Source organism: Schistocerca piceifrons, chromosome X (assembly GCF_021461385.2).
Source record: "Schistocerca piceifrons isolate TAMUIC-IGC-003096 chromosome X, iqSchPice1.1, whole genome shotgun sequence".
Classification (NCBI taxonomy): domain Eukaryota; kingdom Metazoa; phylum Arthropoda; class Insecta; order Orthoptera; family Acrididae; genus Schistocerca; species Schistocerca piceifrons.
In genome coordinates this window covers 877,402,574-877,424,036 of record NC_060149.1, presented here as the reverse complement: position 1 = coordinate 877,424,036, position 21,463 = coordinate 877,402,574, and the positions used below count along the sequence as shown (strand labels likewise).

General features: G+C 44.5%; 1 protein-coding gene across 1 annotated transcript in view; it reads left to right on the top strand.

The window, feature by feature from the left end:
- The window catches only part of LOC124722752 (annexin A5-like), a 280,617-nt gene that overhangs the window by 93,131 nt on the left and 166,023 nt on the right, over positions 1-21,463 (top strand). Inside the window, exon 2 of the mRNA XM_047247892.1 lies at positions 18,450-18,620. Within this exon, the coding sequence (XP_047103848.1) occupies positions 18,450-18,620 (171 nt within the window). The remainder of the gene's footprint in view (positions 1-18,449; positions 18,621-21,463) is intronic.

Sequence of the window (21,463 nt, the reverse complement as noted above, 5' to 3'; positions counted from 1 at the left end):
AATCGCAGAATAAAAAATGTTATTGTAAACTGAGTTCTTCTGACTCCATTCTCACCATGGTACTGGTAGAATACACACTGTCCTGCACACACCCTCCTGGGACAGGAACGATCATCCTGGCATTTATGGAGTGCAGGTGTCAGAAAAAACCGGTAACAAGAACTAGTTCACAGCACAATGATTAGCTGCAAAATTTAAATGTGGCAGGTTGAAGCAAACAGTTTATTTACTTTTTTCCATGTGACTGGAAGATAATGTCTAACTGTTTGGATTGAAGGGTCGTATTGAAGAGCTGATTGGTGAAAATGGACTCACTCACTGATTTGAGAGGTCATACTAAGGACTGGATGATGATTTGTACCCAGCTAGCTGTGGGCGACGTAACATGTAGCTCTGAGCACCCAATCTTCAGTGAGGCCTGGAAGAACGCTATTTTGAACAGTACATAGAAAGTTGAGCTTCTTCAAAATACATAGCCACCAAAATATAACATCAGCAAGAGGAGGGAGAGCCACAGAGTAAGGCCACCTTTGACAGTATGGAATGTCACCAAAAAGCATATCCTACTGGTCAGCACTCAGAATACTCACAGTTTAGCCAATCAAAATGGTGTGATGAACGAAAATGCGAAAATACAAGTCTTTCTTTTAGAAAGCAGTCAGTACGAAATCACTTCACACTCATATTGTCGCAGCAGAAAACGAGTAGCAACGTGGTGTAGTTGTTATGATACTAAACTGTTGCATGGAGGGCCGTGAGTTCAAAACTCACCTAGACTGCACAATTTTAATTTCTATACTCGGTTCGATTACATTCTAGAATTATCCAGAAATGTCAAGAATCATTGTACTGAAATTTTCTGTAGGTGTATATACAGGGTGTAACAAAAAGATGTGGCCAAACTTTCAGGAAACATTCCTCGCACACAAATAAAGAAAAGATGTTATGTGGACATGTGTCCGGAAACGTTTAATTTCCATGTTAGAGCTCATTTTAGTTTCGACAGTACGTACTGTACTTCCTCGATTCACCGCCAGTTGGCCCAATTGAAGGAAGGTAATGTTGACTTCGGTGCTTGTGTTGACATGCGACTCATTGCTTTACAGTACTAGCATCAAGCACATCAGTACGTAGCATCAACAGGTTAGTGTTCATCACGAACGTGGTTTTGCAGTCAGTGCAATGTTTACAAATGCGGAGTTGGCAAATGCCCATTTGATGTGTGGATTAGCACGGGGCAATAGCCGTGGCGCGGTACGTTTGTATCGAGACAGATTTCCAGAACGAAGGTGTCCCGACAGGAAGACGTTCGAAGCAATTGATCGGCGTCTTAGGGAGCACGGAACATTCCAGCCTATGACTCGCGACTGGCGAAGACCTAGAACGACGAGGACACCTGCAATATACGAGGCAATTATTCGTGCAGTTGACGATAACCCTAATGTCAGCGTCAGAGAAGCTGCTGCTATACAAGGTAACGTTGACCACGTCACTGTATGGAGAGTGCTACGGGAGAACCAGTTGTTTCCGTACCATGTACAGCGTGTGCAGGCACTATCAGCAGCTGATTGGCCTCCACGGGTACACTTCTGCGAATGGTTCATCCGACAATGTGTCAATCCTCATTTCAGTGCAGATGTTCTCTTTACGGATGAGGCTTCATTCCAATGTGATCAAATTGTAAATTTTCACAATCAACATCTGTGGGTTCACGAGAATCCGCACGCAATTGTGCAATCACGTCATCAACACAGATTTTCTGTGAACGTTTGGGCAGGCATTGTTGGTGATGTCTTGATTGGGCCCCATGTTCTTCCACCTACGCTCAATGGAACACGTTATCATCATTTCATACGGGATACTCTACCTGTGCTGCTAGAACATGTGCCTTTAGAAGTACGACACAACATGTGGTTCATGCACGATGGAGCTCGTGCACGTTTCAGTTGAAGTGTTCGTACGCTTCTCAACAACAGATTCGGTGACCGATGGATTGGTAGAGGCGGACAAACTCCATGGCCTCCACGCCCTCCTGACCTCAACCCTCTTGACTTTCATTTATGGGGGCATTTGAAAGCTCTTGTCTACGCAACCCCGGTACCAAATGTAGAGACTCTTCGTGCTCGTGTTGTGGACGGCTGTGATACAATACGCCATTCTCCAGGGCTGCATCAGCGCATCAGGGATTCCATGCGACGGAGGGTGGATGCGTGTATCCTCGTTAACGGAGGACATTTTGAACATTTCCTGTACCAAAGTGTTTGAAGTCACGCTGGTACGTTCTGTTGCTGTGTGTTTCGATGCCATGATTAATGTGATTCGAAGAGAAGTAATAAAATGAGCTCTAACACGGAAAGTAAGCGTTTCCGGACACATGTCCACATAACATATTTTCTTTCTTTGTGTGTGAAGAAGGTTTCCTGAAAGTTTGGCCGTACCTTTTTGTAACACCCTGCATACCGTATGTGTTCTGGCCGGAGGCAGTTCGCCCCGCGCTCTTGTATGTGCAAGTGCTGAATAAACCTTCGTAAAGTGAAGTTAGTGTTCGAGATTCATCTCATTACACCTTCTTCTACGTGACATTATTCTGGTGGAGGCACTGGGTATTGGAACTTGTGATAGCGCACATTATCGAAGACACAGTGGCTCCCACCAGGCCACGACAGACCCGCCGTTTATATGGCGAGAAACCCGAGTTCGAGCCATACTCAACAGATCCCAATCTATGGGAGACAGAAGAAGAAGAGGACGTTACAATGACAGCAACTGTGTGCCACCACATGAGACATACCTCCGGGTACTCTGGTGACGATGGCCAAGATCAAAACAAGTGGCTGAAGGTATACGAGCGTATAGCCAACTTTAACAAATTGGATGACACCGTGTGTTTGGTTAACGTATTTTTCTACTTGGAGGACACTGCCAAGCAATGATATGAGAACAACAAGGAGAAGTTCACAAGCTGGGAAGTATCCCAAGCGGAACTGCGCAAGCATTTCGTCGACACATAACGACAAAAGTGCAAGGCTGAAGATAAATTAAAGTGCAGGGCACAGCGTCCAGGACAAACTACAGCGTCCTACATTCAAGACGTCTTGGAGCTGTGTAAAATAGTGGGTCCTAGATTGAAGGAGGAAGATAAGGTTGCAAATCTCATGAAGGATGTTGCTGAGGACATGTATCAAGCCCTACTCCTGAAGGAGGTTTCGACAGCAGACAACTTCGTAAAATGATGCCAGTATATCGAGATATCGAGACAATGCATCAAAAACGAATTACACGCAAGAAGTTTGAACGGCTTCCAAACGTTGTATCGATGTCTGTGATGGAAGCAACTGATTTCACAGGTGTTCTTCATTAGATAGTGAGAGAGGAAGTTCAGAAGGCACTTGGATTGCATGGCGAGCAAACACCCGAGACTCTACAAGAGGTCATAAGGAAGGAAGTAGAAGAGACATTGAACCCAATCTCTCGTGCTTCATTTCCCTTTAAAACGGTGAAAAAGTCGAGACCCAGGAGGAGTTTCATCCCTACAATGCTGTATGAGAAACCTGTTTGGGCACCAAGGAAGACTGACGTTTGGAGGACCCCTGATAACCAACCAGTATGTTTCCAATGTGGACGACCAGAACATGTGCTGCGCTATTGTTGAGAAAGGCGGCGGATATTTGATGACGCCCGCGCCAGGAAACAGCAGACCGATCTTAGCCGACGCCAACTCCGGGATGACGAAGAATAACAAGAAGATGTGGGTGCAGGGCGACGTAGGTCACCATCGCCGCAAGCTAGCCGCTGGAGAGGACACTCCCCAACTCACCGATCGAGGTCACCATCGCCGTTTAGAAGCTCCAGCCGATCACCTAGCCGCCGCAACCTGGAAAACTAAAGGCTGCGACCTTCCTTGGAGGTGAGGCTGCCGAAGAGAAAAATCCTCTGCCGTCGATCACTACAAAAATGATAGGAAAGTACGCCCATATACTCATGGATGGCCGACTAGCCCAAGCTCTTGTGGACTCTGGAGCATCATATTCAGTCATTTTAATAACAAGAAGATGTGGGTGCAGGGCGACGTAGGTCACCATCGCCGCAAGCTAGCCGCTGGAGAGGACACTCCCCAACTCACCGATCGAGGTCACCATCGCCGTTTAGAAGCTCCAGCCGATCACCTAGCCGCCGCAACCTGGAAAACTAAAGGCTGCGACCTTCCTTGGAGGTGAGGCTGCCGAAGAGAAAAATCCTCTGCCGTCGATCACTACAAAAATGATAGGAAAGTACGCCCATATACTCATGGATGGCCGACTAGCCCAAGCTCTTGTGGACTCTGGAGCATCATATTCAGTCATTTTGGAGAAGTACCGTCGCCAGTTGCAGAAAACCGTATTCGTCAACAGCAAAACATCTTTGCTGAAGGTGGCTAATGGGCAATATGTAAAACCTACAGGAAGAGGTACTATTCGTGTGGGTATAAGTGGCCATACACCACTCGAAGATTATGAGATACTGTGGACAGGAAGATGCGCAGCTGAGTGTGTGGACACTATGTGTGCTGGATGATGTGATCATTCCTGCAGTCAGCGCTAGAAAGGTAACTGTCACGTGTCATGCCCTGCATCAACCCATGCATCTTGTAGTGGAATGTAAGAGAAGCATACCACTGAAGAATAACTTGGTTATCCCAGCCTCTGTCGTCTCGTTTAAGAATGGATTTGGTGAATTGTGGAAAGTTAACTGTCGCCGAGCACCACAGATCCTTCCAAGATGCATGTCCATAGCAAACGCTGAGCCATTAATTGAAGAACAGCTGAGCATCATAGAAACCTCCCACGCCGAGTCTGTGGGCGAAATTAGCGCCACCACTACGAGACAAGATCGTCTAGCTCGACTCTCATCAGATCTCACCAAGGAACAACAGAAGAAGCTACTTGCAATTCTTCAAGAGTTCTCTGAATGCTTCAATCTACAGGTGAAGAGCAAATTAGACAAGTCGACGGTGAAGCAACGGATTAGCACTGGAGACCATCAACCAATAAGCCAGAGAGCATACCGTGTGTCAGCAATGGAACGTTGGATAATTCGTGGCGAGGTAGAGAAAATGATGATGAATGACATCATTCAGCCTTCGTAGAGCCCATGGTCGTCATTAGTGATCCTCATCAGGAATAAGGATGGCAGTTGGTGCTTTTGTGTTGATTACAGGAAGCTTAACAAGATAACTAAAAAGGACGTTTACCCTCTTCCACGAATTGACGATACACTAGATTGTCTGAAGGGGACTAAGTTTTTCTCAACCATGGAAATGTACTCGGGATACTGGCAAATTGAAGTAGATGAGGATGATCATGAGAAACTGCATTCATCACCCCTGAGGGCCTGTATGAGTTTAAGGTAATGCCGTTTGGTTTGTGTAATGCACTAGCAACTTTTGAACAGATGATGGATAATCTTGTAAGGCATCTGAAGTGGACGATGTGTCTTTGTTATTTAGATGACATTATAGTGTTCTCAGAGACATTTGATGAACATATAAAAAGACTGAGGGCCGTTCTTAAGTGTCTCCAACAAGTCGGACTGAAACTTAATCCAGGAAAGTGTCTCTTTGGAGCAAAAGAAATCAAAATACTTGGACACCTTGTGTCAGACGAAGGTGTGCGGCCAGACCTAGAAAAGCCGAGATGTATAACGGAATTTCCTATTCCTAAAAGTATTAGAGATGTGAGAAGCTTGCACGGATTATGTTTTATTACCATCGTTTTATCAAAAACTTTTGTATCAAAGCCAGGCCACTCCAAGAGTTGTTAAAAGCTGACGCCAAATTTATCTGGGGTGGCGCTCAACAAGATTCTTTCGATGTGCTGCGAAAAGCTCTGACAACTGACCCTGTACTTGATCTGTATGATAGAGAGCACCTACAGAACTACACACATATGCCAGTGGGTATGGGATTGGTGCTGTTCTGGTGCAAATTCCGAGTGGAAAAGAGAAGGTTATAGCCTATGCTTGTAGGACACTTACAAAAGCCGAGACCAACTACTCAACTACAGAATGAGAATGTCTTGCTGTAATCTGGGCTATGTGCAAATTTCGGCAGTATCTCTATGGAAGGCCAATCACAGTTGTTACAGCTCATCATTCACTTTGTTGGTTGACAAGTCTTAAGGATTCAACAGGACGACTCGCCAGGTGGGCACTACGTCTTCAAGTGTGTGACATTATCATAGTGTACAAAAGTGGAAGAAAACACCATGATGCCGACTGTCTCTCAAGAAACCCTGTGCAAGACCATCAAGACTTTGATGAAGATAGTGACTGTCTCGCTGCACTTCTGCTGTGCAGAAGAAGGACGCCAAGATATCTCAAAATATTCTTGCCTTAAATCGAATCAAATGGCTCTGAACACCATGGGACTTAACATCTGAGGTCATCAGTCCCCTAGAACTTAGAACTACTTAAACCTAACTAACCTAAGGACATCACAAACAACCATGCCCAAGGCAGGAATCGAACTTGCGACTGTAGCGGTCACGCGGTTCCAGACTGAAGCGCCTAGAACCGCTCGGCCACTCCAGCCGGCTTGCCTTAAATCGGTCAGAGGATGTGAAAGGACAATTTCAGGTAGTTAATGGATTACTTTGGTCCGCTTGAAAAGAGGTGGCTACCAGTGATTCCTAACACATGCACTTAGACGTTCTACAGAAATTCCATGACACACCTGCGGCCGGCCATTTAGGATTTATTAAGACATTTTGTTGTGGTCTTCAGTCCAGAGACTGTTTTGATGCAGCTCTTCATGCTACTACTCTATCCTGTGCAAGCTTCTTCATCTCCCAGTACATACTGCAACCTACATCCTTCTGAATATGTTTAGTGTATTCATCTCTTGGTCTCCCTCTACGATTTTTACCCTCCACACTGCCCTCCAATACTAAATTGGTGATCCCTTGATGCCTCAGAATATGTCCTACCAACCGATCCCTTCTTCTAGTCAAGTTGTGCCACAAATTTCTCTTCTCCCCAATTCTGTTCAATATCTCCTCGCCGGCCGGACTGGCCAAGTGGTTCTAGGCGCATACAGTCTGGAGCCGCGCCACCGCTACGGTCGCAGGTTCGAATACTGCATCGGGCATGGACGTGTGTGATGTTCTTAGGTTAGTTAGGTTTAAGTAGTTCTATGTTCTAGGGACTGATGACCTCAGAAGTTAAGTCCCATAGTGCTCAGAGCCATTTGAAGCAATACCTCCTCATTAGTTATGTGATCTACCCATCTAATCTTCAGCATTCTTCTTTAGCACCACATTTCGAAAGCTTCTATTCTCTTCTTGTCTAAACTATTTATCGTCCACGTTTCACTTCCATATATGGCTACACTCCATACAAATACACTCCTGGAAATGGAAAAAAGAACACATTGACACCGGTGTGTCAGACCCACCATACTTGCTCCGGACACTGCGAGAGGGCTGTACAAGCAATGATCACACGCACGGCACAGCGGACACACCAGGAACCGCGGTGTTGGCCGTCGAATGGCGCTAGCTGCGCAGCATTTGTGCACCGCCGCCGTCAGTGTCAGCCAGTTTGCCGTGGCATACGGAGCTCCATCGCAGTCTTTAACACTGATAGCATGCCGCGACAGCGTGGACGTGAACCATATGTGCAGTTGACGGACTTTGAGCGAGGGCGTATAGTGGGCATGCGGGAGGCCGGGTGGACGTACCGCCGAATTGCTCAACACGTGGGGCGTGAGGTCTCCACAGTACATCGATGTTATCGCCAGTGGTCGGCGGAAGGTGCACGTGCACGTCGACCTGGGACCGGACCGCAGCGACGCACGGATGCACGCCAAGACCGTAGGATCCTACGCAGTGCCGTAGGGGACCGCACCGCCACTTCCCAGCAAATTAGGGACACTGTTGCTCCTGGGGTATCGGCGAGGACCATTCGCAACCGTCTCCATGAAGCTGGGCTACGGTCCCGCACACCGTTAGGCCGTCTTCCACTCACGCCCCAACATCGTGCAGCCCGCCTCCAGTGGTGTCGCGACAGGCGTGAATGGAGGGACGAATGGAGACGTGTCGTCTTCAGCGAAGAGAGTCGCTTCTGCCTTGGTGCCAATGATGGTCGTATGCGTGTTTGGCGCCGTGCAGGTGAGCGCCACAATCAGGACTGCATACGACCGAGGCACACAGGGCCAACACCCGGCATCATGGTGTGGGGAGCGATCTCCTACACTGGCCGTACACCACTGGTGATCGTCGAGGGGACACTGAATAGTGCACGGTACATCCAAACCGTCATCGAACCCATCGTTCTACCATTCCTAGACCGGCAAGGGAACTTGCTGTTCCAATTGGACAATGCACGTCCGCATGTATCCCGTGCCACCCAACGTGCTCTAGAAGGTGTAAGTCAACTACCCTGGCCAGCAAGATCTCCGGATCTGTCCCCCATTGAGCATGTTTGGGACTGGATGAAGCGTCGTCTCACGCGGTCTGCACGTCCAGCACGAACGGCTGGTCCAACTGAGGCGCCAGGTGGAAATGGCATGGCAAGCCGTTCCACAGGACTACATCCAGCATCTCTACGATCGTCTCCATGGGAGAATAGCAGCCTGCATTGCTGCGAAAGGTGGATATACACTGTACTAGTGCCGACATTGTGCATGCTCAGTTGCCTGTGTCTATGTGCCTGTGGTTCTGTCAGTGTGATCATGTGATGTATCTGACCCCAGGAATGTGTCAATAAAGTTTCCCCTTCCTGGGACAATGAATTCACGGTGTTCTTATTTCAATTTCCAGGAGTGTACTTTCAGAAAAGACTTCCTGACACTTAAATCTATACTCGATGTTAACAAATTTCTCTTCTTCAGAAACGCTTTCCTTGCCATTGCCAGTGTTCATTTTATATCCTCTCTACTTCGATCATCGTGAGTTATTTTTCTCCCCAAATAGCAAAACTCATTTACTACTATAAGCGTCTCATTTCCTAATCTAATTCCCGCAGTATCACCCGATTTAATTCGACCACATTCCATTATCCTCGTTTTGCTTTTGTTGATGTTCATCTTATATCCTCCTTTCAGGACACTGTCCATTCTGTTCAACTGCTCTTCCAGGTCCTTCGCTGTCCCTGACAGAATTACAATGTCATCAGCGAACCTCAAAGTTTTTATTTCTTCGCCATGAATTTTAATTCCTACTCCTAATTTTTCTTTTGTTTCCTTTACTGCTTGCTCAATATACAGATTGAATAACATCGGGGAGAGGCTACAACCCTGTCTCACTCCCATCCCGACCATTGCTTCCCTTTCATGCCCCTCGACTCTTATAACTGCCATCTGGTTTCTGTACAAATTGTAAATAGATAGAATCCGCAAGAGATTATTCTGGTCAGGTTTATTTAGGAGTGTCCGTCATTATGTGTCGCACTGTCGAGAGTGCCAGAGGAGAAAGGCAGTTCCTCAGAAACCACATGGCCGACTCATATCAATTCCACCAGCCGAAACGCCTTTTCAGAGTGTTGGGATGGACCTTCTCGGATGATTTCCAACTTCTGCTGAGGCAATAGATGGATTATTGTTTGCACTAATTATCTGACACCCTATGCCATTACAAAGGCCGTGAAAACATCTGAAGCATTCGACGTAGCTAAATTCATCGTGAAAGACATTGTATTAAAACACTGCGCCCCAAGTTCGTTAATTACGGATCGAGGGAAAGTTTTTCAATCGAATCTTGTGACAGAGATAACCTGTCGGTGCAACATTACTCATCACATGACGACTGACTACCATCCGCAAACTAACGGGCTTGACTGAACGCTTTAATAAGACCTTAGCTGACATGCAGTTAATGTTCGTCAATGTTGAGCAGAGCAAGTGGGATGAGATGCTACCTTCCGTGACGTTTGCCTACAACACCGCCAAACAAGACACCACGGGATTTACGCCATATCCTTGGTGCATGGGCGTGAGGCGATTACGACGATGGTCACTGTGTTTCCGTTACATCCTGATGATGTGGACGACGACTACATTGGCTAGGTGTTAATCAGAGCTGAGGAAGCTCGGCAGTTAGCTCGACTCCGCACCCTGCAAGCTCAAAAAAACAATCGCCGAAGGTATGACGCGAGCCACCGCCCTGTTGTCTACCAGCCTGGTGACCTCGTCTGGATCTTCACTCCTGTTCGGAAGGTTGGTCTCTCTGAGAAGCTCCTCAGGCGCTAGTTTGGACCTTAATAAGGTTGTAAGACAGTTGTCTGATGTTACTTATGAAGTTGAGGATTTCGACCCTGACACAAGACGACGAAAGATCAGAAAAACGGTCACACACTCCCTTCGAATGAAGCCCTATAAGGATCCTGCAACCCAGGGTAAATTCGAAGCTCCAGCGACAGGCAGCAAGCGGAAAGGTGACGAAGAGCGTAGTGGCAAAAGAAGTTCTAAGAAGATCACCGCCAGGGCGACAATCAGTCATCAGGAGTCGGAGTATGCGGGACAGATGACTCGCTCCCGGACTAGGAGGACGTAACACCCAGATGCTGTTCTCTTAAGGAGGGAGAAATGTCGCAAAAGAAGCTGAGTAGCACTGTGGTGTAGTGGTTATGATACTAAACTGTTGCAGGAATGGTCATTAATTCAAAACTCACATGGACTGTACAATTTTGTTTTCTATATGCGGTTTGAGTACATTCTAGAAGTATCCACAAATGTCAAGAATCATTGTACTGGAATGTTCTGTATCTGTATATATACTGCATGTGTTCTGGTCGGAGGCGGCCGCGGTGGTCTAGCGGTTCTCGGCGCGAGGTCCGGAACCACGTGACTGCTACAGTCGCAGGTTCGAATCCTGCCTCGGGCATGGATGTGTGTGATGTCCTTAGGTTAGTTAGGATTAAGTAGTTCTAAGTTCTAGGGGACTGATGACCACAGATGTTAAGTCCCATATTGCTCAGAACCATTTGAACCATTTTTTTGATCTACGTAGGCAGAACGTATCTCTGCCTACGTAGATCAACACCTTCAACCCATTACATGCAGTCTCCCATCCTTCATCAAAGACACCAACCACTTTCTCGAAAGCCTGGAATCCTTACCCAATCTGTTACCCCCAGAAACCATCCTTGTAACCATTGATGCCACTTACTTATACACAAATATTCCGCACGTCCAGGGCCTCGCTGCGATGGAACATTTCCTTTCACGCCGATCACCTGCCACCCTACCTAAAACCTCATTCCTCATCACCTTAGCGAGCTTCATCCTGACCCACAACTTCTTCACTTTTGAAGGCCAGACATACCAACAATTAAAGGGAACAGCCATGGGTACCAGGATGGCCCCCCCGTATGCCAACCTATTCATGGGTCACTTAGAGGAAGCCTTCTTGGTTACCCAGGCCTGCCAACCCAAAGTTTGGTACAGATTTATTGATGACATCTTCATGATCTGGACTCACAGTGAAGAAGAACTCCAGAATTTCCTCTCCAACCTTAACTCCTTTGGTTCCATCAGATTCACCTGGTCCTACTCCAAATCCCATGCCACTTTCCTTGATGTTGACCTCCACCTGTCCAATGGCCAGTTTCACACGTCCGTCCACATCAAACCCACCAACAAGCAACAGTACCTCCATTATGACAGCTGCCACCCATTCCACATCAAACGGTCCCTTCCCTACAGCCTAGGTCTTCGTGGCAAACGAATCTGCTCCAGTCCGGAATCCCTGAACCATTACACCAACAACCTGACAACAGCTTTCACATCCCGCAACTACCCTCCCGGCCTGGTACAGAAGCAAATAGCCAGAGCCACTTCCTCATCCCCTCAAACCCAGAATCCCCCACAGAAGAACCACAAAAGTGCCCCACTTGTGACAGGATACTTTCTGGGACTGGACCAGACTCTGAATGTGGCTCTCCAGCAGGGATATGACTTCCTCAAATCCTGCCCTGAAATGAGATCTATCCTTCATGAAATCCTCCCCACTCCACCAAGAGTGTCTTTCCGCCGTCCACCTAACCTTCGTAACCTGTTAGTTCATCCCTATGAAATCCCCAAACCACCTTCCCTACCCTCTGGCTCCTATCCTTGTAACTGCCCCCGGTGTAAAACCTGTCCCATGCACTCTCCCACCACCACCTACTCCAGTCCTGTAACCCGGAAGGTGTACACGATCAAAGGCAGAGCCAAATGTGAAAGCACCCACGTGATTTACCAACTGACCTGCCTACACTGTGATGCATTCTATGTGGGAATGACCAGCAACAAACTGTCCATTCGCATGAATGGACACAGGCAGACAGTGTTTGTTGGTAATGAGGATCACCCTGTGGCTAAACATGCCTTGGTGCACGGCCAGCACATCTTGGCACAGTGTTACACCGTCCGGGTTATCTGGATACTTCCCACCAACACCAACCTATCCGAACTCCGGAGATGGGAACTTGCTCTTCAATATATCCTCTCTTCCCGTTACCCACCAGGCCTCAATCTCCTCTAATTTCAAGTTGCCGCCGCTCATACCTCACCTGTCATTCAACATCATCTTTGCCTCTGCACTTCCGCCTCGACTGACATCTCTGCCCAAACTCTTTGTCTTTAAATATGTCTGCTTGTGTCTGTATATGTGTGGATGGATATGTGTGTGTGTGCGAGTGTATACCCGTCCTTTTTTCCCCCTAAGGTAAGTCTTTCCGCTCCCGGGATTGGAATGACTCCTTACCCTCTCCCTTAAAACCCACTTCCTCTCGTCTTTCCCTCTCCTTCCCTCTTTCCTGATGAAGCAACCGTTTGTTGCAAAAGCTAGAATTTTGTGTGTATGTTTGTGTTTGTTTGTGTGTCTATCGACCTGCCAGCGCTTTCGTTCGGTAAGTCACATCATCTTTGTTTTTAGATATATTTTTCCCACGTGGAATGTTTCCCTCTATTATATCTGTAGTCATATGATTACAGATGCTTATCTGATCCCAGATATAATGGAAACTTTGAGTAACCTGGGATAGTGCAGGTATTTTTTCACCATGGGTCTTTAGTGAGGCTATTATCAATTATAAGTGACACCAGAGGAGTGGCCAAAAAAGAAACTTGTGGTTGCTTCAGAACATTATCAATATTATCATATGTTATTTGGGCTGAAGAATGTGCCAACCACATTTCAGCATTTATTAGACAGAGCTTTCCAGCAGTTAAGCCCAAGCCAGAGTATGGTATATTTGGATGCCATAAATCTCTTTGTGAAGGATATGGAAGAAAATGGGGGCAAATTGTTGTCCATGAAGACAAATGCCTCGCCAATATGCTGCCAGTACGGTTGCACTATTAGTCGGAGGATGGCATTCACGTATCATACAGACATTACAGCACCTTCCATGACCACCACCGGCATATGTCGGCAACACAAAATGCCACTTCAAAACACCTCCACCTTGCTGCACTCTCTAGACAGTGTGTCTAAAGCATTCAGACTGACCAGGTTGCCTCCTAACACGTCTCTGACGATTGTCTGGTTGAAGGCATACGTGACACTCATTGGTGAAAAGAACGTGATGCCAATCCTGAGCAATCCATTTGGCATGTTACTGGTCCGAGCTGCCAGAGATGGCAGACATGTGTGTGAGATGTACTTGCTTGTGTAAATGAATGTATGTGTATGACCAGCATGTTCTCCAGACATGAACCCTATCGAATATGCCTGGGATAGATTGAAAAGAGCTGTTTATGGACGACATGACCCACCAACCACTCTGAGGGATCTACACCAAATCACCATTGAGGAGCGGGACAATCTGGACCAACAGTGCCTTGATGAACTTGTGGATAGTATGCCATGATGAATACAGGCATGCATCAATACAAGAGGTTGTGCTTCTGGGTATTAGAGGTACCAATGTGTGCAGCAATCTGGACCACCACCTCTGAAGGTCTCGTTTTAGGGTGGTACAACATGCAATGTGTGGTTTTGATGAGCAACAAAAAGGGCAGAAATGATGTTTATTCCAGTTTTCCGGAACTCTTGGAACCGAGGTGATGCAAAACTTCTTTTGGTGTGTGTATTTTGGTGCTTCATTCCAGACTTTCTGTTAAGTTCTTGCAAAATACTGTACCAATTCTCCATTCTTCCCCATTCTGGGCTCCACTACATCAGGTGGTGATGGCATTTTTTGTCCATATATTACTTCATATGGTAACTGGTTCATACTTTAATGAACCTTAAGAATTATATGCTGTGAAACATATGATAACAACATATTCCAATTGTAATGATGACTATTTACATAAAGACTTACTAACTTCACTAATTCATGATAAAATCACTTTGTTTTCTCATTCTCTTTTGGACGTAATGTGCTATGGCTAAGCAAAGTGTTTAAATGGTTGCATGCAGCACATCTAACACTCAGTACAGAGAAGTATCACTTCACACTACAGGAAATATGATATTTAGGACATGTGATTAGTCGTGATGGAATCTGGAGAGACCTTAGTGTAGTGAAGGCCACACAGCATTTCCCAGTGCCTCGCAGAAGCTTAAAAAATTATAATAGAAAGTTTTTCCAAAATTCACAGAAATTGCACAAACTCTTACTCATTAATAAAAGGAGTGAAGTATCACTGGATGTCAGAGGGTGGGTATCCTTTTGGTAAATTAACGGAGTCCAGTGGTGATGTTGCAGAACTATGAGAAGGAATTCTTTGTAATAGGATACGAAAAATCATGCACTTGGCTTGTATATTGAGTAAAGAAGTAGATGAAGTGGGCCATCTGGTAGCCTGTGCTTATGTATATGCAGTAAATGGAGAAGTTGCTTTATTAACTCTGACATGAAATTGGTGTGCTAATCCAGACTCAGCTTCTCTGTGACACTAAACTTCAATATCCAATTATTTACTATGGCCTGAGCCACTGTGTCAGTTTGCTGATTTGGGATAGCTACCATTTCTATGTGGTGTGAAAAGTAATTTATTACAGTCAGCGCATAATAATTTCCTGCCAGTTCGCCCAAAAGGACACGAGATTTCCATACCAATCATTTCAAACGTCTTACTTGCCTCTGTTAATCTTTGCAGCTGAATATGCTGATGGCTTGACTCAGACCACTGCAAGGATGGCACACAGCTCTTCACATATTGTTCACCATCCTGCTTATGTTTTCTCCGCCAGTACTGTTTGGCCACATGCCAATTCGTGGCTCTTCAATCCCTGTGCCTAGCTAAAACATGATGCCTTTTTCAATATTTCCCTCTACAACATGGTTGGAGCCACAATTTACACTCTGACTTTTGTTTCCTTAATATAAGACTCCATTGTGTGCAATGAACAGAAGTTGCATTGCAAATAACCCAGTCTTCATCAACTGCTTGTGCTTTCTGCCACTCTGCAGTGGTGTGACCCACTCTTCGTAATACACAAACCTTCTGATTGAGGCCATCGGAAAATACAGAGCTTCATACATGGCATAACATAGATTTGATGCTATTTACATGGTAGCAAATTTAAAGTCTGTCAAATGCACAATGGATGCAGGTGATCAAACAGGATGCTTACATATGTGTCACCTGTCAGAGTCATGTTTAGATGTATCAGGGGTCCCATATCACTCCAACCGCACATGCTCCACACCATTACAGAGCCTCCACCAGGTTGATCAGTCCCCTGCTGACATGCAGGGTCCATGGATTCATGAGGTTGTCTCCATACCGGTACACGTCCAACTGCTTGATACAATTTGAAACGAGACTCGTCCGACCAGACAACATGTTCCAAGTCATCAACAGTCCAATGTTAGGTGCTGACAGGTCCAGGCAAGGAGTAGAGCTTTGTGTCATGCAGTCATCAAGGGAACATAAATGGGCCTTTGGCTCCGAAAGCCCATATCGACAACATTTCATTGAATGGTTTGCATGCTGGCACTTGATGGCCCAGCATTGAAATCTGCAGCAGTTTGTGGAAGGGTTGCACTTCTGTCATGTTGAATGATTCTCTTCAGTCATTGTTGGGTCTGTTCTTGCAGGGTCTTTATCTGGCCATAGCAATGTTGGAGATTTGATGTTTTACTGGATTCCTGATATTCATGGTACACTCGTGAAATGGTCATATTGGAAAATCTCCTCTTCATTGCTACCTGAGAAATGTTGTGTCCCACTGCTCATGCACTGACTATAACACCACGTTCAAACTCACTTACATCTTGATAGCCTACCATTGTAGCAACAGTAACCAATCTAACAACTGCACCAGACACTTGTTCTCTTATATAGGCATTGTCAACTGCAGCACCATATTCTGCCTGTTTACGTATATCTGTATTTGAATACACATGCCTATACTAATTTTTTTGGTGTGTCAGTGTAGTACACTGCTCTGCAAAACTTAAGAACTAGATAAATAAAGTAATATAAGATATTAACAAATGAAAGTGCAGGATCATGTTACCAGAGGACTCCCAGTTATGCACAGAAAGCTGAATGTCATATGGCACAAGGTCAGTGAGACTATAGTACCAAATGCTCTACAACATGAGGCATTTTGAACAACAGGGACTGCTGCCCAAAGGAGAGGAGGGGGTTGACCACAGTCAACTAAAACAGCAGATGACCCCTAACACTGTGAGATAGTTCAAAAAGGTGACCCACATCAAACAACAGATGCAATTGCATCCACATTTAACAGGACTGCAAGGCATGCAATTTCATGATCCACAGTGGCACGGCAACTATATGCTGATGGCCTCTCTGCACAATGACCAGTATGCTGTGTTCTGTTGACACCCGCATATCAGTGCACCATTTGTGATGATGCCAAGAGCATAGGGACTGGGCCAATGAAGAGTGGGGTTGTGTACTCTTCTCAGATGAGAGCAGATTCAGTCCAAGTAGTAACCTGGGTGCACCGTCATGTGGCAAGAGGTAGAAGGTGGGAACACGTAATGCTCCCAGGAACATTGTCGAACAAGACTGCTTTGGTAGTCCAGGTCATATTGTGTGGAGAGACATAATGCTGCAAGGGCATACTGACCTCCAAACCTTTGAACACCCATAAGTCAGCATTATGGGGACACTGTACTCCCTCCCGATGTACATTCTTTCAGGGTGCATTCAATCCTGAGTTCACTTTTACGGATGACAATGTGCAATGGCATCAAACAGTGCAGGTGGAAATGCACAAACAACTATCCAGTAACTGATGGAGGAATGGAATACCCCACCATGAGAACTTCTTACCAACCTTGTAGCCAACATGGGAGCACATTGCAGAGCATGCGTTGCTGTCCATGGTGATCATACACCCTACTAAAAACTGGGTTCTGCCTTTTCTAATGTCCAGGGCACCATCATAAATCACAGTGACTTCTGCATATTTATTATCTTTCAATAAAAGTATAGTTCCATTCATCTCTCTGTGTATTTCTTGCAGTTTGGTTTTGTACTATTTTGTATAGTGTTTTCTATGCGTGGTCCAAGTTTCATCAATCTATGTTACTTGACAGTGACAGATCATACGCAAGTCAATTTCATCCTTAAGTTTTTCACACTACTGTACAAAAGAAGTACGGCTGGGAGTATTATCAGGTAATGGATTTAGATAGAAAATTGGTAGAGGAAGTACCTCACAGCTGGCACAAGGTGTACACTAGAAAAATTGTGTTAGTTATGGTGTACTATGAGTTTTGCACATGGTCTTTTCATGGTACTCCAAACTAGCATGTGACTATGTGAGATAGTGCTATCATCCAGGTGAGCAGGTGCAGACGGATTCCCACAGGACACTCTTGCAATGGAACTGTATGTCCAAAAGACAGAGCCTCACCGAGTATACTAAGTATATGATACATCTGCAGGTACCATCTTAATCTTGGTCCTCACTGGTATAGCCTATGTAGCCTATGGACATTGCACTTTACCTTAACTTTTATTTCTTCACTAGAAATGCAACATCAAAGCAATATTTATAATTATAGCAAAATGAGTCAAACACTTTGTTGACATAATATCAGGACACGATCTTGGAAGCTACTTTTTGTTTCATACAGTTGAAAATTCTGTTGTTGTATTCATTCATGAGTCTTCTTGTGACATAGTTGTCATTTTTTTCCATTTTTCATGAATCAAATGTTTTAGCTCAGCTTTACTGCCTTACGATCTAAAAAGCTAGTGCCAGTCACTTAAATGACATAAATATATCTGTTTGTCAATAAATACCTGGTCATTTGCTGTTTCACTTCCCTAACAAAATGTAGTGGTCTCTCATCTGTGTTCCATAGATATTTTGCTCTATTATCTAAATAAAACATGTTCTGAAGACAGCTGAGTGTTACTGAGGCACAACTCTGCGAACAACCCTAGATAATTAAGATGTAGTTGGAAAATCAACACAGATGTTCACTAGCTTAGTTCCTATAAATTGAAAAAAATGCACAGTTGTCTTGACATAATTTATTCTTGTCATTTCAAGGTACTGGGAACATCAAGAGATGACTTTAGCCCAGAGAAGTTAGCCACCTGCTTGAAAGATGCCCTGTTTGGTTACACAGCCTCTGCAGATTTCATAATCTACATTTTGGCCACTCATTCTCATAAGCAATGCCAGGCCATCTGCAGACATTATCATCTGCTGACTGCTCAGGTACTATTAATGTAATTGTACTGTAGTTCTCTAAATTTTGGAAGTATTCCAGCTGTAGCAAAAATAATGATGTATATGTGAGTAGAGTAGTGTAGTTGGTGTGTGTGTGTGTGTGTGTGTGTGTGTGTGTGTGTGTGTGTGTGTGTGTGTGTGTTATCGCTGAAAAAGAATGTTGTCCAACAGCTAAGCAATTTTCCATTTGTTTTTATGTTCCTCCTCACTGCTCAGCTACTCCCTTACATGGTGAGAGACAAACTATCCTCGTATACATTGATATTTCATATTTCATCACACATTTTCCATCACTGTACATGCATGTTCAGAAAAAACAGAACACCTTGAATGACTAGAGATAGGACGTTCATATTAACAGGACATATACATTAGTATGTTGTGCAGAAATGATTAGGATTTCAGTCACCTCAGTTCAACATGTGTCCTGTTGCCTAGTAGGCACAGGGCCCACCATGGATCCTGATAACTTGATCCATGTGTGATGGCATTAATGTGTATAAGGTGTCAATGGCATCCTGTGGCATAGCCATACATGCTGCATTTACTTGGTCCCAAAGTTCACCTATGGTGGTTGGCACTGGGTCTCAGCAGTGTAACTGTCTTTTCACCATATCCCACACATTTTCAATTGGCAACAATTTTGGTTATCTGGTAAGCCAGGGCAAAGGGTTGACATCCTGTGACACCAAGAAGGAACATGTTCATGCAGTAACATGTGGTCATGCATCATCATGCTGAAAATGGCATCTTGGTTGTGCAGAAAGGGTATGGCTACAGGTCAAAAGATGTCATTCACATAGGACAGTGTCCTGGACACACAGCAACTGTGATTTGTAGTTGCACCTAATAGCACCCTACACCATAAGGCCTTCAGTTGGTGCTGTATGTCTTGTGTGAATGCAATAACTGTGATGCCACTCCCCCTGTATGTACTGACACAAAATGCAGCCATTGTTTTCAAACAAACAGAACCTGGATTCCTCTGAAAACACTATCTGATGTCATTCCATACACTATTGCCATCTAGCATGTTTCTGCACATTTATCAAAGGTAGGCAGAGAAGTTGATGATGTTCATGTAACCTGTGCTGTAATAAATGGTGACAGACTATCACCTCTGACAGTGTACAATGTGTTCCACCGTTGCGCCACAGCCAAGGAGCATGCAGATCTCTCCTGCAATTGGATGAGGTGTAGGTCTTCTCAGAGGGTGGTCTAGGTGAAGCAACCTGAGCATCTTGTTGTATTCTTTGAGCTTCCATGAACCATTCTGCACAAACCTGTTGCACTGCCGAAACACTACATCCCACAAGGAAAGCAATTTCCAAGATGGATGCATCACATTCTCTCATACCAACAATGCACCCTCTTTCAAACTCACTGATTTAAGAGTATGGTTCATGCATGCATCTGTGAGGCATCTTGCAAGTCTGCTTAAGTCATACTGATCCATTACTTTCAGTTTATAGTAACAAAGAGAGCCACAGGCACATTTTACTGGTAGGTGGTGTTGTGATGCAATATCAATGTTGACCTTGAACCCATGGGCTGACACGATTCAAATGCTAGTCATTTCTGCAGAACATACTAATATACATGTCCTGTGAATCTGGATGTCCTATCTCTAGTCATTCAAGGCGCTCTGTTTTTTATGAACGTGAGTGTATAAGCGGATATCTTATGATGTACACAAGGAAGTTGATACAGCCCAATTTTTTCTTTTCTGCCTTATTTACCTAATTAAAGCTACTGTATACCTTCCAGTAAAGGACCACTACCTAACATCCAAAATATCTTTCCACTAATATATGCATTGAGTAATTTCTTTCTAATTACTACAAACATGAAGAATAACTAGTGTGTGAAGCATATACAATATTTAGACAGCTTAGAAGTGATTCATACCATATTTGTTGTGTGTCATATAGTAGGAGATTCAAGGAGCTAGCAAAATGTGATATTGCCTAGCATATGCTTATTTGGGCATCACTCTGAGAATCATGTAGGCACGAGCATATTTCGAAGTCTTGGGTGTACTCTTCAGACCACAGTTGACCACTCATAGAGATTATATTTATTTGTTAATGCGACTTTGTTGGTGCATAGAATGTACATAAGATGCTGGAATCATTTAACACAACATTGTTTCTATCATTTTAATATCATTAATCTCTTATGGTTACACTACTTATCATTGGCACATTATTTGTATTTGTTCAGTGGTTACAATGTCACCATGCTTTCAGTGGATCAGACTGGTACATTATTATTCATGCAATTTTGTCATATGATGACATGGTTGGAGACCATGGCTGTTATTTTACGACAAATGTTGATGGTGTTGAGACAGCAACCAGCCAAAAATTTATTTAAGTTCCTTTATTCAAAAGGTACTGTTACCAGTTTTGAATCATTACAATTCATCTTCAGACGGTTTTCATGATTTCATTCATGTGGTGCATCTTTTTACAGATAAATTGTTGTGAAATGTCATTATCCTGGATCCAGAGCCTGAGAAACTTTGTTAGGTGAACTCTATTGACAGCTTTGTTTGACAACTGGATATTTACAGTTTGTGGAACCTTTTTCTTGACATTATGGAAGTTGATTGCAAAATTTTTTCCTTCATTTACGATTAACTTATTGTATATTAACCTTTCTGCTATGCTATCCATAGTCTTTGTTACATTTTTTCATAGTAGCTTTTCTGATTTTGCAGTAATGAGAAAGCTTGTATCATCAGCAAACTGGTAAGTATTTTGATGCTGTATGTTTGTTTGTAGGTCATTTACATATAGGAGGAACAGCACTGACCCCTGTACTAATCC